This window comes from Martes martes, assembly GCF_963455335.1.
Source record: "Martes martes genome assembly, chromosome: 15".
NCBI lineage: Eukaryota > Metazoa > Chordata > Mammalia > Carnivora > Mustelidae > Martes > Martes martes.
The window spans coordinates 65,772,745-65,789,925 of NC_137903.1; the positions used below are offsets into that span (position 1 = coordinate 65,772,745).

Sequence of the window (17,181 nt, forward strand, 5' to 3'; positions counted from 1 at the left end):
GCCACCGTCAACATGTCATCTCATTAGGTCCCATTACAAATGCCATCTCCCCTGTGAAGCCTGTCCTGTTCCCGAGGAAATCTCCCTCCCCGGGGCTTCTCCAGGACTGAGGTTCCCGGCAGAGGCTTACCTGTAGCCACAGCGTGACAGCTTCTTCGGGACGCTGAATAACGAACCCCCTGGATGACGGGGCGGCAGGCCACGGAGGAGAGGGGCCGTTCAGACTGCCTCTTCACCGCCGCCCCTTCCCTGGTCCTCGTCTCCGCGCTCTTAAGTTACCGTTTCTGTTCACCAGGTTTTGCCGTGAGCCTCCCGATCTGTAATGAAATAAAGGCATACATGGGGCGATCCCATTTGAGGCTATGTGTGTGCATTTGGGGGAGGGGAGTGTGCCCCCAGAATTTTCTCTCCAGCCAGGACAGCCCTGCCCCCACCCAAGACACAGAGGGAGGTCCCCAGAGTGTCCTGAGCAGCCTCCAAGACGGTGCCATTGGCTTGGTTTTCCCTTCTCAGGGCCCTTTTGCTTTCTCTTTCTGCTTCAATTACGTATCTACCCGTGCATCTCCTGAAAACGTGAGCGCTTGTATCTGCCAGTCACTGGGGACAAAATGAACAGTGATCACAGCCCTGCCTTCACGGGGTTACATTTTCCCATGGGAGAACTGCAGGAGAAGTCAGTAACCAGCCAGCTTACACCCAACACTGAGCGAACAGAAACACAACCTTGAACGGATGAGAATCACCGATGCTTATTAATGCTGCTCCCTAGTGCCCCCTGCTGCCTCCTTCTTGCGCAGGAGGCCCCGGCGGCACCTTCCGAGCCAGGTGCAGCAACAGGCACAACTGCCCTTGACTGGTGCACCCCAAGAGCGTCCTCTTGGCTCCCAATAGCATCTGAGCTGGAGACTCCCTGGCTCCAGGCTCCAGAAAGGAAATGGCCGTGGAACACAGTCTAACAGCGAATCTGGAGTGGACAGTGTTTCCTCAGAGGGAAACGGGGCTCCCCGTCCAGGCAAATTCCAGACGTTGGAGACCCGGGGGAGCAGGGGCGCCGGCCCGGAGGGGGTGGTGACCGGCAGGCAGGTGGAGAGTGGGAGGAAGCGCGCGGGTGCTTAGTGCTGCTCGGGCTGGGGGTCTGCTGTGTCCTCCCTGAGCCCTCTGCCGAGGACAGTAATTCTGTGTGATGAAAGGCTGCCGTTCCGTGACATCGGCTGTAAGAAGCAAAGGGTGTGCATGAGTCTCCCTCACCGAAGGCCTTCATTTCACGGGAATGTAGGAAGCGAGCTCATTTCCCAGAGTGTCAGCTCCCGGACGAGGTGACTGGAGTCTTTCATGTGTTCTGGGCAGCTCCTGGGCCCTTGGGCGGACTCAGCTCGAGCGAGAAGGTGGAAAGACCACAGCATCGGAAAACTCGGTTTTCTTTCCGGCTCTGCCACTCGTTGGCTGTGTGACCCCGGGCACGTCCTCTCCTTCTCTGGGCCTGCAAGCGTCCTTGTGGCTCTAGTCCCGGGAAGGCTTTGAGAGGGGGATGGGGAGGCGGGCGGCCGGCGGAGCTCAAGCCGTGGACTCAAGTGGGTGGTGATGGGGGTCAGCGAAGGAAGGCGGAGTGTGGGAGCTCGTCAGTCCTCACCCCGCCAGGCTCCGGGGGAGAAGGGACGGCGAGTCACAAGGATTGAAGAAAGCTCCATGAGCCCAATAGCGATGTCTTCTTTTCCCGAGCATTTACGGGGAATCATGAAGAACGTTGAGAATGACTGGTGGGTAGCTCTCGCCCGGCAGACACAACCTGGGTTGGACCAAGTGAAAGCGCCTTCACTCCCCACTGGCACCCATGGGGGTGGGGGGGCGTCCGACAGTGACTGCCACAGAGGGCCTGCAGCTCAGGGGAGACCGAGGGACCGAGAGGGATGGAGCGTGGGCGAGGAAGACGAACGCGTGCACAGCGTCGGGACTGAGCCGACTTACAGGCCGGGAGCTCCTGGTTATCCCAGGCGGCGCTGGGCCCCGGAAAGGAACCCGGTCCAAGCGAAGTCAGAACACCGGCCCCAAGTCCCACATATATTTTTTTAAGATATTATTTATTTATTTGACAGACAGAGATCACAAGTAGGCAGAGAGAGAGAGAGGAGGAAGCAGGCTCCCCGCTGAGCAGAGAGCCCGATGCGGGGCTGGATCCCGGGACTCTGGGATCATGACCTGAGCCCAAGGCAGAGGCTTTAACCCACTGAGCCACCCAGGCACCCCCCAAGTCCCATATTCTTCCTTGACCAGCAGGGTGATTCTGAGCAAACTGAAGGCAGGAAAATTACTTCCCTTTCTCCTTATCGGGACTCCTTTCCTCTGTGGGGCCCGCAGCACGGCAACAATCTCACTTAGTCCTCTACATGGAAGGAAAGCGTTCCTGAGGGTGAAGCCAAATGGATTTGAACGAGTTCTCGCTGCCTAGAAGATATTTCACAAAACCATCTTGGTAATGTTTGTTATCTGATTCAGGAACTGAGAACAGGACCCCTAGGTCAGCGGTAAACAGACACCTACTTGTAAATGTCTCAAGGTCAAGTCTACCTTTAGAACCAAATAAGAATAAAATATTTTGAGCAAAAGCCTGTTTTCCCAAACACAAGGTGAGTCCGCTGGGGCACATCGGAAATATTTACTTCACAGATACGGAAGATGTTTTTGGTATCAGACAACATAAATTGCTCAAATGCAAACAGTATTTTAAAAGTTACTGGAGAGGCTGCTACACACATTCTGATTTGCACCGACCTCCTCTTGGCATATTTGGGAGTTTTTTTTTTAAATCTGTTATTCGTTTATTTGATTTCTCTTCGGGTTTATTCACGTAAAGCAGGGATTGTTAAACGAGGCTCCAGAAAGCCCGAGAATTTGGATATGAAAAAAAAATTGCGTCTTTATTTTCAGCACCTTCTAACTAAATTTTAGGTGTAACATTTCATTCTGTTACGAAAATAGCCATAAACCCCAAGCTGTATTAGCAGGACCTGTGACTTTGTCGCTACCCATAGAAATCACAGACATTTTATGTTACATTTGCTTGGTGCAGATAAATAGCATTTATGCTCGGACTACTTAGAAATTAGGCATCAGTCCCCATTTTTAAAGTATCTAAAGATCTTGTTTCTAAAATATTAATAAAGATGGGATGCCTGGCTGGCTCACGGGTAGAGCATGAGACTCCGGGTCTCAGGGTCATGAGTTCAAGCCCCATGTTGGGTGTGGAGCCTAATTTAATAAATTAGTTGATTTAAAGTATTAATGAGGAAGGACATACATAGTTCAAATTCTAAAAATATTTTGATAATAGTATTTCAATATCACGTGCTTCCTTTGCAGTCATATATATTTTCTACATTTGAAAACATATTCCTGAGAAGCATCCCACAGATTTCATCCATGATGATGAAGGCCCTTTTGCACACACACACACACACACACACACACGCACGCACACACACGCACACACACGCACACACACGCACACACACTCATACACACGCACGCACACACACGCACGCACACACACTCACACGCACACGCACACGCACACTCACACACCTGGTAAGAACTAGCCCAGAGGCTATCACTGACAAGGGTGCCTGATATTCGGGGACTGGAATTCCTAGGTCCTCCCAAATACACACCCACGCTTGTTTTAAAGCCGGCGGCAAGGGGAGAATTCTGCTTCTGGCTGTTTCTACGGGATTGCTGCCCTGAAGCCTGGTGGCAAGCCGCCCCTGGGTTCTCGCTGGCCGTTACTTGTCCCTGCCACAGGGACAGAGGGACTGTGTCTTAGGAATGTCCGCACCCTCGGTTTCTAGCACAGTCCATGATACGGAAGCAGGTCTCAGTGAAGTTTGCAGAGTCAATGGAAATGAATCCTTGGTGGGGCAGACACGCGTGTGGTCATGTTGGCTGAAGTGGGCCCCGCGTGAACGCGTGTGCCCCAGACAGGGCGGGGGTACAGGGACGATGGCAGGGGCATGGGTGTGTAGAGGGAGACATTTATTTAAAAGAAATTCAAAACAGATTTCTGGAATGTCCTATTCTAAGACGTTTCCTGGCCGTGAGCAACCAATTCCCCGTGCGTGGCCCCACCCAGCCTCACGTGGCCTCCTCCCGCTCCCCCCAGGGCTGGCTCCGCAGTATCTACAGAGCGCGGTGCGGCCTCGGTGCGTGACCCCGCAGGGCCACCCACCCAGGCGCCGCACAGGGCAGGAGAGCTTTCCCGGGGAAGCCTTGCCCAGCGCCCGCCCCGACGGCGTCCGGGCACATCCCCGGCGCCGCAGGCCCACCATGGCCGCCGTCCAGCGGCTGCTTCTGGCCTGCCCCGTGTGGGCTTTAGAGGCCAGGACGGCCCAGCTGCGGAAGGCCGACGACCGCAGCGGCCGCTGCCAGTACACCTTCAGCGTGGCCAGCCCCACCGAGCCCAGCGGCCCCGAGCAGGGCCAGGCGGCGTCCGCCCTCCGGGACCTGCAGAGAGACAGCAGCGCCCAGCGGGCCGACCTGGAGGCCGCCAAAGCCCGCCTCAGCTCCCTGGAGGGCCTCCTCCGCCGGCTGACCGCGGGCCAGGCGGCCGCGCCCTGCGACGGCCGGGAGGGGCTGCGGGGGGAGCTGGACGCCCTGAGAAGGGACAGAGAACAGCTGGAAACCCAAGCCAGGGAGCTGCAGGTGGCCTACGGCAACCTCCTCCGCGACAAGGCAACTCTGGAAGAAGAGAAGAGGCGGCTCGGGCGGGAGAACGACGATCTGGCCCGGAGACTAGACAGCAGCAGCCAGGAGGTGGCCCGGCTGAGAAGGGGCCAATGTCCCCAGGCCCACAGCTCCTCTCAGGACGCGCCACCAGGCTCCGGGGAGGAAGGTAAGAACGAGGAGGGGCGAAGGGCCCCCCGAGTCCAGAAGGTGTCCCGTTACAGGTGGCCCGGACTGGCCTTGCCCGCCGCCTCCGCTGTCCCCGGGACGGCACGTCTGGCACGAGGCGGACGAATGACGGCGGCAGAGCGATCACACGTATCACACGCTGGTCGTCTAGCTCCCGGGAGGCCCGCTGGGTCACAGGTTCCGAGTTCTCGTGCCTCCCGGCACGGCTCTCCCGGTCTTAGCAAAGCGACAAAGAGAAGGACCAGGTGAGACGTGTGCGTGTATAGGACCAGTAGAAAATTGCCAACTATTGTCCTTAGAAAACTACCCTTTTCTGAATCTTCCTTTGGAGACGGTGATTCCTACCTTTTGTCGTTAAAATAGCCTCTGTGAGATGACAGTAGGTGGATGAAATCATGGTAGACAGTAGGGGGTTTGTTTTTGTTTTGTTTTTTTCCTTTAATGTCCTGTCTTGGCAAAATAAAGAGATGGCAACCCTTTGTCGGGTTCCTCAATACGTTGTTTGGGGAGTTTTCCGACTCTTTGCCCAGTCCGAGAACCTCTGCTTTCAAGGCCCCAGGCCTCTCCTTGAGGTAGCTCTTTCTCACTGGGACACTCTTCTGCTCGTCCTGGTCCCCGCTGGAAGGTGAGTCCGTGGGTGTGCACTGCGACAGGCGGCACCCTCTCCCCATTATTCGAGAGGTATTTGTGTCACTTTTTTGTGAAATTCTGCTCCCAAATACTCCGTTTCATAATTAGTTTTCCAATCAGGAGGAAACAAGTGAGCAAATCCAGTGGCGGGGCAGGTAGTCCAGATGCTCCAGAGACTCAACATCATGAAAGACGAGGGGGTGTGGCTTGTTCTAGATTCTAGGAGCTAAGGAGATGCGGTGGCCAAATCCAGTGCCTGGCCTTGGAACACATCCTACATCCAGGCGAGAAAAGCCACAGCGATAGGTTTGGAATCACCGAGGAGATGGGAATATAGACTAATAGGTCCTGTCATGGGCTAACACTCAGTTTCTTGGGTACGAGGTGGTATCGTGGCTATGAAGCGTATCCTTCTTCTAAGGAGACACATACTCATGCTCGGGGGTGAGGAGTCAGAATGGCTACAGTTTACTTTCTAATGGTTCAGTGAAAACTGTAAATGTATCAAGAGTGACAGAAACAAAAGAAAAACAAATGTGGCAAGATAGTAACAATTGCTGAATCTCAGTGAGCTGCACATGGTGGGGGGGCTTTTATCGTATGATTCTTTCAACTTTTTTTTTTTTTAAAGATTTTATTTATTTATTTGACAGACAGATCACAAGTAGGCAGAGAGGCAGGCAGAGAGAGAGAGAGGAGGAAGCAGGCTCCCCGCTGAGCAGAGAGCCCGATGCGAGGCGGGGCTCGATCCCAGGACCCTGGATCATGACCTGAGCCGAAGGCAGAGGCTTAACCCACTGAGCCACCCAGGCGCCCCTGATTCTTTCAACTTTTTAAATAGTTCGGAAATCTTCAAAATAAAACAACTATTTTTTTGAAAGGGCTTTCTAGGGGCATCTGGGTGACTCTAACAGTTAAGCATGGGCTCTTGACCTCAGCTCAGGTCTTGATCTCAGGGTTGTGAGTTCAAGTCCCACCTTGGTCTCTGTGCTGCATGTGGAGCCTAATTAAAAAAAAAAAAAAAAAGACTTCCTATCTGAGAGGCAAAGTCTGCATGTAAATGAGACTGAAAAACCCAGAAGTCGATGCTCAGGTATGACCTTGGGCAAGTCACTTAACCTCTGGCCCTTGGTTTCTTACCTGCTACATGGTAATGAAAACTCCTATGAAGGATTCCTGTGGTGTTCAAATGAAATAATTCCCAGGTGTAAAGGATTTTTTTAAAATCCTGTATTTCTAGGGGTGCCTGGGTGGCTCAGTGGGTTAAAGCCTCTGCCTTTGGCTCAGGTCATGACCCCAGGGTCCTGGGATCGAGCCCCGCCTCGCATCGGGCTCCCTGCTCAGGGGGGAGCCTGCTTCCTCTCCTCTCTCTCTGCCTGCCTCTCTGCCTGCTTGTGATCTCTGTCAAGTAAATCAATAAATAAATCTTTAAAAATATCCTGTATTTCTATAGTTGGAAGAGACTCAATTCTAAATTTTACAACAACGAAAAATAAGGTGTGAGGACACCACGGGCCCTGGGGGGGGGGGCACAGTGATTGGTGGTGGCAGGAAGACTTGTGGAACCTGAGTCTTCGAGCACAGATAAAAGAATCAGTATTCACAGAAACATGATGAAGCATTACTTATTTCAGACTGTTAAGTGATGGAGTCAGTCAACAAAAACGTGTGTGTGTGTGTGTGTGTGTGTGTGTGTGTAAACAGAGGCAACGTTTTGGTTTTTTTATTGTCCTGTGGTCATTTAACAAGACTTGGGGAATTTATTAGCTGTGCTCTCTAATTCTACATTTCTTTTTCTTCTTTCCAGCTGCTCTACTTTTGAAATAGGGACGACAGCCCATTAGCGTGAACTCCAAACTTGGAAGGTCTTTTTAGCAATGGGTTTTTAAAAATTTTTTATTTTTTTTCCCACGAGCAGGAAATTACATTAGCACAAGAATGTAGAGCTGCAAAAGCAGCCCGCAAAACGTCTGAGACCCCGGCTCGGTTTGTGCAGATACAGAAACGGAGGCCCAGAGCTTGTCCGTGGCCACCTAGCCAGCAAGTGGCAGAGCCAGAACTGAATTCTAATCCAGTCCCTCCCACCTGAGGTCCAGGGGCCCTTTAGGACCTTGAAGCGACCTCTAGTTTACAGAACCTAAAGATAAAAGACAGGAAGTTTCCATTTGTATTATTATTTTTAAAAAAAAGATTTTATTTTAAGTAATCTCTACACCCAGCATGGGGCCTGAACTCACAACCGGAGGTCATACACCCCCTGAACCAGCTGGGCGCCCCAGGAAGGTTACATTTAAATATCAGGAAAGAAGCGTTTGGAACAAAAGATAGGCTTCAAGGTCCTCGATCTGCAGGTAAAGGGCTTTCTGGGCGGCTGGGATTTCAGTGTGGGCGCACTGTCTCCAGGGGCAGCAAGAGCCGAAGGGGGGTCCCCGGGGAGGCTTAGTGAGGCTGCGTGAGCCCAGAGGAGGGAGACCGCAGAAGGTGGATTCTTCTCACTCGGCCTGTCACTCAGACAAAAACTACTACTGTCTTTATGGTGTAATTGTTACCCAGAAAAAGGTCTCCCTAGAATCACAGAAATCACTTGTTCAGTGTGTGTGTGTGTGTACATGTGAGAGAATTGAGATTTTATATATATATATATATATATAATTTTGTAGTAATTGTTTTGTAGCAAAAGGTCTGGTAACCTATTAAGCCCAAAGTAGAAACACAGAGATTACCGGATGACGTATCAGAGCTGGTTATTAGTGTCACACGAGAAGCCCCCTCTTCCCTTCGTCTGACCTCTGCTTCCGATCGGTCCTCCCAGTGGACAGAGCCTGGGATGGGGGCTCGTGTGCAGTGGTTTGTATGGGCCACGGATCCCAGGGAGCAGAAGCCGAGACAGGGGAGAGTGAGTCAGGGAAGGAAGGGGAGCCCATAAGGAGTGGGGGGCATTCTCCAGGGGAGCCCCACAGTGGCTGGCGGGGCTGTGTAGAAGGCAGCAGAGCAAGGGAGCTTTCCCTCGTGCGTCTGACACTCTGCTGTCCACGGATCGTCGCGCCAGAGGGGGTGTGGGCACCAGGTTGGCTCTCACAGAGGCTCAGAGAACCCGGGGCAGGGCGGCTGAGACAGGGTCCTGGCAGGGGACATGGGCACAAGGCAGGCGGCCACAGCAGTGAGTGGGAAAGGGAGGGTGGGATATGAAGGAAGTGCCCCAGAGCCGTTCCGAGCTCAGGATAATAATCCCTCGTGGGGGTTACTGTGCAGATGAGAAGTGCCAGGGAGAAGCACCCCAGCGGCACGCGGCAGAGCGGTCGCAGCTCCGAAGGCCTCTTGGGCTTGAGCCGCGCCGCTGTGTAAAGCTGCCCGTTAATGACGAGACTTCAGCAGGCGCCCGCGCGTGTGTTAGCGCGCCCTGATCCGAGAGCAGGACCCGTCGCAGCAGCACCCGGGACACGAGTCCGCTAGCAACCCCCGGCTTTCCTGGGCGGCTTCTAGGTTAAGCTCGCTAGAACGTGGCTGCGAGGTGGAGGTCAGGGAGACAGGGCAGCGCGTGCAGGAAATTTCCAAAATTCTGTAGGAGACATGAACTTTTCAACCACAGAAGGACTGAATTTTTTTTTAAGATTTTATTTATTTATTTGACAGACAGAGATCACAAGTAGGCAGAGAGGCAGGCAGAAAGAGAGGAAGCAGGCTCCCCTCTGAGCAGAGAGCCCGATGCGGGGCTCGATCCCAGGACCCTGAGATCATGACCTGACCCGAAGGCAGAGGCTTTAACCACTGAGCCACCCAGGTGCCCCAGAAGGACTGAATTTTAACAGAAACAAATAAAAGCTCTAAAAATTTTGGGCTGTGGGATACAATCCTGTCCTCAGTATTAGGTTATTTTCTAACCTCTTTTGTTTTCTCCCCACATTCGGAGTGAAATCGGAGTGATTTTTAAACATTCCCGAGGAATTTTTGACACATTTTTACTGAGGACCTTTCATTCACAGTTTGACCTACGGATACCGAGGCTCAAGGTTGCGTAACTTGGCCGAAGTCACACACCCGGTGCAAGGCAGGTCCCAACTAGGACGCTCTGATCTGGGCCCAGGCCAGGCTCGTTCACACAGCGGCTTGCCGGCCTTTGGGCTGCGCATCCCCTCCCACGGGCTTCTGTCCTCAGGCCGGACAGCCCTACTCTGGGAGCTGACCATCGCCGGGTGCTCCTGGCAGACACAGCCGAGCAGCAGCCGGCGGACTTGGCCGCAGCCCGTGCCGTCGGCCCACTGAGAAAGGGCCGCGCAGTCATTCCGGAAGCCGTTCCCTGCCGTTATGTTTCACTGTGGTTCTTGTTTACTCCACAGCAGGCACATGAGGGGGGTTCCAGCAACCGTGAAGAAAGGCGCAGGGGTGAGGCAGGGAGCGGGAGGGAGAAGCAGAGAGGGAGAGGCCAGGAGAGGGAGGAAAAAAGGGCCCCCTGTGCAGAGCGGGCGAGAGCACCAGGAGAGGAGCTCTGCCCCCGGCCCCAGGGGCCACTGCTGCTGCCCTTCCTCCCACAACGTCCCTCCGGCGCCCTCTGCCCAGAAAGCGTGACACCGTCCCCACTTACTTACTCCACAGAGAGAGCACTAGTGGGCAGAGCGAGAGGGAGAGGAGAAGCAGATGCCCGCGGAGCAGGGAGCCGATGTGGGACTCGATCCTGGGACCCTGGGATCATGACCTGAGCTGAAGGCAGCGGCTTCACCGACTGAGTCACCCAGGCACCTGTCACTGTGCCCACTTTAAAGGAGACATCCTTGTTTTTCAGAACTCATCTAGGGAAGGATACATTTGGCACCAAGGGGCAATTAATTTACGATGACAAACTTCCCCCACCGAAGTTCCCAACTGTCATGACCTTGGCAGACTTGGGCTCAAGTCCTTAGTCCCACCACCAACCAGCTGTGTGACCTTAGGCAAGTTACTTGACTTCTCTGAGCCTGTTTTCTCTTCTCCAAAATGAAGGTACGATCGTCCACGTCAGGACTGTTATGTGGAATAGAGGTTGTGAGCACAGGACCCGGCTCATGGGAGGCACTTAATAACTGATAATTAAATTAGTTCCAAGCTGCAGTCCTAAAGTTTTTTTTTCTATTTCTTTAGAAGTTGTGAAGGTATCAGAGCGCAGACATAATTTCTACAAAACTGCTCTGCAATGTGGAGAGAACTAAAAGTACCTGTTAGTGGTCTCTTCTCACAAAGGATGTTTTCAGGGTTTCGGTATCTTCAGGGAAGTCACCCCGGAAAATGCCTTTTTGCGTTTGTTTCCCCCACTTTCTTTATCCCCTCTGTGATTAAAATGGGCGCTTTTCTTAGTTTTCTTCTCACTGATTCACAGGTGTGTACCCTTCTCAGTGTGTGTCTGTTTCCCAGTAAGTCACTAAGCTCCACGATCATCCTGGCCACATTCTCAGAATGCAGCAAAGGTGCATCAGGTGTGCAGAGAAGGAGCTGGCGGGGGGAGGGGAGGTTGTATGGCAACTGTGGGTCCCGGAGCTGAAGGGCAGGGAACTGGGGAGCAAGAGAACCTTCTAGAGGTTTATAGAAATGCCACCACAGTATTTCTCACCTCACACTGCCTAAAGCTAGCTCTAGTATTCTGAGCATTTGCTGAAACGGTCAAAGCAGTTTGAATTATTCCAAAGAACAGTCTGTGATGGTCTGAGGAGGGTACCCAGGGAAACAGAGCTCACCTCAGGGAGTTTGTTCAACACCTGCTTTTGAGAAACTGCCCTGCCGGGCCTTGCCGCCCAACAGCCTCTGCTCGTGCAGAGCTGGGGTGCTCCCGACAGTCAGGGTCAAGGCGCTGTCGCTGTTTTAGACCGAAGAGGAGGTGTGGAGACAGGAGAGGCAGACGGAGAGGGTGAAGCCTGTGCTCCAGGAAACAGGGACGGTTACAAAAGGCTCTGCTTGCCCCTGGTAGAGGAAGGGGTCGCTCACTCTTACCTTCTGGCTCGCCGGCCCGGGGGGGGAGGAGGGTGGTGGCTGGAGCCTCTCCCTTGGGTACCGTCTTAGGTCAAGGCCATCTTCAGAGAGAAGAGCCCAGGAGTCTCCTCACCCCTACAGACCTTCAGGCAGACGGAAAGAGGAGTCAGGGAACCAAATTAACCTCCTAGGACCCTCCAGGAGCCACTTGTATTGTTCAAGGGGTCCTCATTCCCAAAGCAGTCTGGAACGAGCCACGTTACTCCCCAGCGAGAGGGCTTTGCCAGACCACGGACCAGCTGTAACCGCGCACCGTGCACCTGCACACCTAGCACCACGTTGCACTGGTAGGTGTTGCAGAGGGGCTGCTACTCAGATGGGCGGACGGCTCCCCGAGACTGGGGAGACTGAAGACCCTGGAGTCATTCCCGATCGTCCCTGGAGTTTGGGGTGCACATCTAGAATGCCCTCCGTTGGCTACGCATTTTGGCTTAAGGGTCTTAACTGCTCCCGCAGCCCCCCTCAGGACTGAGGGACATCCCAGGGCGGGAGGACGCACCCCCTGCAGGGCCGTCCCTCCCGGGGAGGCCAGTTCAGCTCTGCAGAGCGTGTGGCAGAGGCAGCCCCACGCAGGCCTGAGAGCGCCTCAGCCCGTTAGGAAACCGTCTCCACCTCCCTCTAGTTCTGAGCGCCGAAGCTAACTACCAGCAACTATAAGAGGCACCTGAGTCCAGACACGTGAAAATCTGAAAAAAATACGTGTGGCTTAAAATTGATGACACGTGTGTAGCCAGAAGGGCTAAGTGTTTCATTGTCAGCTTCTGTGCCTGCGAGGTTGCGTTTAGGAGCGTGAAGCAAACACGGGATAGAAGTTGGGCCGTCTTCCCCGCGGCTCGGCTGTGCAGGAGCCCAGCCCGGGCACTGACGCCCCCCCGGGACAGTGACATGGAATCCTGAGTGGGGAGCCCGGTCGCTCAAGGGGCAGAGAGCTGACGGACGTGGCCAGCGAGAGAAAAGCCAACGTTTTAAGCGTATCTTTTTATTCCGATGCTTTGCCCTCTGGGCCTCACACAGCTGATTCCTAGAGACTCACCGGCCAGCCCGCCTTTCATACGCAAACCCACGGACCCATGGCCCACGCCCCGCCCCTCCACGCCCACACGCCGCCTCCGTGGGTTCTGCCTCTCCCGCTCAAGGCCGCCGTCCACCTGCCGGGACCACCTCCGAGCCAGGGACCAGGCAACTAGGGACAGCCCCGTGTCCCAGAGCCTGCTGAAATTACGCACATCAGCCAGTCCTAAACCTGCTCACCCGGCTTCACCTGCTCCTTCCCACAGGAAAAAAAAAATAAAGGTTCTTGCCCATGTTTCCCTCCGTCCTGAGCGACCCCAGTGCTGCTGCCTGTGGCCCCTCTGGCGTGGGTGTCCCTGCCCCTCGGGAGCAGTGACTATAACAGACTATCTTCTCATTAGCAGTCAGCTCCCGGGCTGTACCCGAACGATAAAGCTGCATTTTAAAACAGCTAAGCTGTTGCTCCTGACTCCTGCTTTTCCCTTGCGTGCAAGGACTCTTGTCTGACCCTAATCCTAAACCGAAGTAGCGAAGTGTGACACAGTGTGGTGACCCCATGTCTGACCAGTGTCCTCCCCGTCCCTTCCCTCAACATGCCCCCCCATCCCCCGCCCCGACCCGCAGATTCCGGGAGGAATCGCGCACACTCTGCCCCTGTCCACAACTGGTCTCAGAAGGGGATCTGACAGAGTGTGTCAGCTGAGTGTGTAAAGCCGGGTCCGTCTCCTCTCACAGGAACATGTGCATCATGACGGGGAGAAGAACCTCTTGTCATGCAGGGAGCTGGTAATTGTTGCATTTCAGGCATCCCCGGAAGATGCTGAGGACCTTGTCAACACCCCCAAATCACACCTCACCTGCTCATAAATTATGGAATTATTTTGTGTACAAGCTTATTTTATTTATTTTAAACACCCTATTCTGTGCAAGGCACATCGCGATGCTATCTATTATTTGGGAGCTTCTTGTTATGGGAATTTTTCAAACATTCATGAAAGTGGAGAGACACAAGAACCCCAGTGGACCCATCACCCCGCTCCAACAGCTGTCCACAGAGGCCAGCCGTGCTTGATCTCCACCCTCAACGCTACAGATTCATTATCTTTTTAGAAACCTTTTTTAAAGTTTTGTTTGTTTAAGTAATCTCTACACCCAACATGGGTCTCGAACTCACGCCTCCAAGATCAAGAGTCACATGCTCTTCTGACCGAACCATCCAGACATCCTTACATATTTATTGTCTTAAATCCCAAACACTGTCATGTCTGTGGGAGCCTATTTAAATACCATCTTCAGCATAGCCATTGGGCCATTTTCGTCATACCATAAATTTGTCTCTTTCTTTTAACACAGTTTCTAAATGGAATGTGGAGACCGCAAACTTCCAGGAGCTGAAGTCAGAGTTAACTGAGGTTCCTGCTTCCCGAATCCTGAAGGAGAGTCCATCGGGCCATCCTGAGAATGAGGAGGGAGACCCTGGTACGAAGTTAAATGTCTTCCCTTTTGTACACACACGGTCTTTATCTGGGCCTGTTCTGTGTTCAGAGCTGGTCAGTCCGCTGTGCGGGGAGGGCGGACCATCAGTCAGCTCTGGCAGTGAGGCAGGAAAGGGGGAGAGGAAGAGCCCCTCTCTGCCCCCTCCCCAGAGAGGCCTGGCAGGAAGTCAACCTTCCTAGCAAAGCCCTATAGCTCGCTCGCCGCCCCCGCGGGGATGCTGGGCTCAGCTGGGCTGCGCTGGGGGAAGAGGAGAGAGAGGTGAATCTCACCCACTTGATTGCCACCTAGAAGTTCATTGCATTGTTCAGCAGATCCTTCAGATCTTTCTTTTTCTTCAGGCCCAATGACTGCATGTGCCCTCTCAGCACACAGTTAGCAGATACTCAGCAGAGGTGTCTTTTCTGAGCTGTGGGTACTGAGAAGTACAGCTGCCCCTCTCCAAAGTGCTCCCTGAAAGCCGGACTTAAGGCAGGCTCTTTCAGAAGCTGTGACTACCCGTGTTTCTGGAAATTACTTCCAGCACAGGAGCTTGCATGGCGATGGGGACGTTTTAAAGTTTTCAAAATATGGTTCTCTGAGACCCGAGCAGCAAAGACTTCCCACCCTTTACACGGGGAGTGAAAAAAGCACAGAGAGCTGCTTGTCTGTTTCAGCTAAGTCTACATCTTCAACCGATGTTCGGGTTTTATTGTATTGAAATGACGCCTAAACTATGTGGTCCATCAGTTTGGGCTTGAACAACCTTGTTTTACAGAGTTTCTTTTTTTTATTTGTTTGAGAGAGAGAGCATGAGAGGGGAGAAGGTCAGAGAGAGAAGCAGGGACTTCTCTTCCTCGTTGAGCAGAGAGCCTGATGCGGGACTCGATCCTGGGACTCCAGGATCATGACCTGAGCCAAAAGTAGTCACTTAACCAACTGAGCCACATAGGCACCCGGTTTTACAGAGTTTATTATAATGATTTTTGTTTCATTTTTATTAATTTTTAAAAGATTTTATTTATTTATTTGAGAGAGAGAGAGAGAGAGTGAGCGCGTGCACACAAATAGTGGGGAAAGGGCAGAGGGAGAGGGAGAGGCAGACTCCCTGCTGAGCAAGGAGCCCAACACTGGGCTGGGGCTGGATCCCAGAACCGTGAGATCAAGATCTGAGCTGAAGGCAGCCACCCAACTGAGTGAGTCACTCAGGTGCCCCTGTTTCTTTTCTTTTCTTTTCTTTTTTTTTTTTTTTTAAGATTTATTGACTGGGATGCCTGGGTGGCTCATTTGGTTGGGCGGCTGCCTTCAGCTCGGGTGGTGATCTCAGGATCCTGGGCGTCGGGCTCCTTGCTCGGCGGGGAGCCTGCTTCTGCCTCTACCCCTGCCTACCACTCTGCATGCCTGTGCTCATGCTCTCTCTCTCTCCCTCTCTCTGACAAATAAACAAATAAAATCTTAAAAAAAAAGATTTATTTACTTATTTATTTGACAGAGATCACAAGCAGGCAGAGAGAGAGAGAGAGTCGGGGGGAAGCAGGCTCCCCACTGAGCAGAGAGCCCAGTGCAGGGCTGGATCCCAGGACCCTGAGATCATGACCGGAGCGGAAGGCAGAGGCTTAACCCACTGAGCCACCCAGGCGCCCCCCCTCCCGTTTCATTTTTAAAAATGAATTTAATCAGACATGAAAGTAAAGAGTAGTATAATAGACGCCCGTGAGTTTCTGCCCGGCTTCAACCAAATATTAGGAATACGTTTGGAAGCCCTCTGTGCAGCCTCCCTCTTTACAACAGATACGGGGTGACATGTATCGCTAATACTTTCCAGGCCATTTACTCTCTACCAGGTACCTAACATGTGTGATCACATTTAACATCTCCTACCCGAAACACTGTCCCTTTTGAACCAAGGACCACGCCAGGGTCGCCGGGCTGAGGGACCCGAACGGCACCCTGCCGGGGAGGGCAGAGCCTGTCCTTGACCCTGGCGCCCTGTCTCCCGGGCTGTGGCTTGCGCGGGCCGGGGCGCGGCCGCGGGGCGCACGGACGGGGGCAGAGCGGCCCGGGTCATGCGTGTCCTGCACCCCGCAGGCTGCGGAGAGCTGGTGTGGGTGGGCGAGCCGCTCACCCTGCGCAGAGCCGAGGCGGCCGCGGGCAAGTACGGCGTGTGGATGCGCGACCCGGAGCCCCGGCCCCCGCACACGGCGGAGACCACGTGGCGAGTGGACACGGGGGGCCGCGACGTGCGGCAGGTGTTCGAGTACGACCGCGCCGCCCAGTTCCTGCAGGGCCACCCCTCCAGGGTGCACGTGCTGCCGCGGCCGCTGGAGAGCACCGGCGCCGTGGTCTACGCGGGCAGCCTCTACTTCCCGGCCGCGGGGTCCGCCACGCTGGTGCGCTACGAGCTGGCCTCGGAGACGGTGCGGGCCGAGCGGGAGCTGCGGGGCGCCGGCTACCGCGGGCAGTTCCCGTACTCGTGGGGCGGCTACACGGACATCGACCTGGCGGTGGACGAGACGGGGCTGTGGGTCATCTACAGCACGCGCGCGGCCAGGGGCGCCATCGTCCTGTCCAAGCTGAGCCCCGAGAGCCTGGCCCCGGAGCGCACGTGGGAGACGAACATCCGGAGGCGCGCGGTGGCCAACGCCTTCCTGGCCTGCGGCCGCCTCTACACGGTCGGCAGCTACTCGTCGCCCGAGGCCGCCGTCAACTTCGCCTACGACCCGGCCACGGGGCGCAGCGAGGCGCTGCGCGTGCCGCTCTGCGTCCGCCACGGGTACAGCAGCGCGCTGGACTCCAACCCGCGGGAGCGGCGCCTCTTCGCCCGGGACAACTTCCACATGGTCGCCGACGACGTCCGGCTCTCCCGGGGCTGAGCCCGCGGCCGGCTCCGCGCGCACGAGCTGCGGCGCCGCGGCCGGAGTCGGGAAGCCCGGCGGCCTCCCTGCAAACCCCAGGGCCCTTCCGAAAGGCCCCGCTGGCCAAAAAGGGTGGGGGGTGCGGGGGGGAGAGGGGCTCGCGCCAGACAGCCCGCCCCACCCGGCCCCCGGGTCGCGCCCTGCCCGCTGCCTGGTTCCCGCCGGCCGCAGCCGGAGGACAGACGAGCGGCCCTTGTGGCCACGTGCGCGCGGCGGGGCCTCTGCGCTTCACGCGGCGTCCGCGGCGGCGCCC

General features: G+C 54.8%; 1 protein-coding gene across 1 annotated transcript; it reads left to right on the forward strand.

Annotated features, from left to right (window-relative positions):
- Positions 1-4,314: 4,314 nt before the first annotated feature.
- On the forward strand, positions 4,315-16,886 carry MYOC (myocilin; the record flags this gene model as incomplete). Its single annotated transcript, XM_080824515.1, has 3 exons — positions 4,315-4,882; positions 13,894-14,019; positions 16,102-16,886. Exons 1-3 carry the CDS (start codon positions 4,318-4,320, stop codon positions 16,884-16,886), a joined length of 1,476 nt encoding a protein of 491 aa, XP_080680641.1. The 5' UTR covers positions 4,315-4,317.
- Between the last annotated feature and the right edge of the window lie 295 nt (positions 16,887-17,181).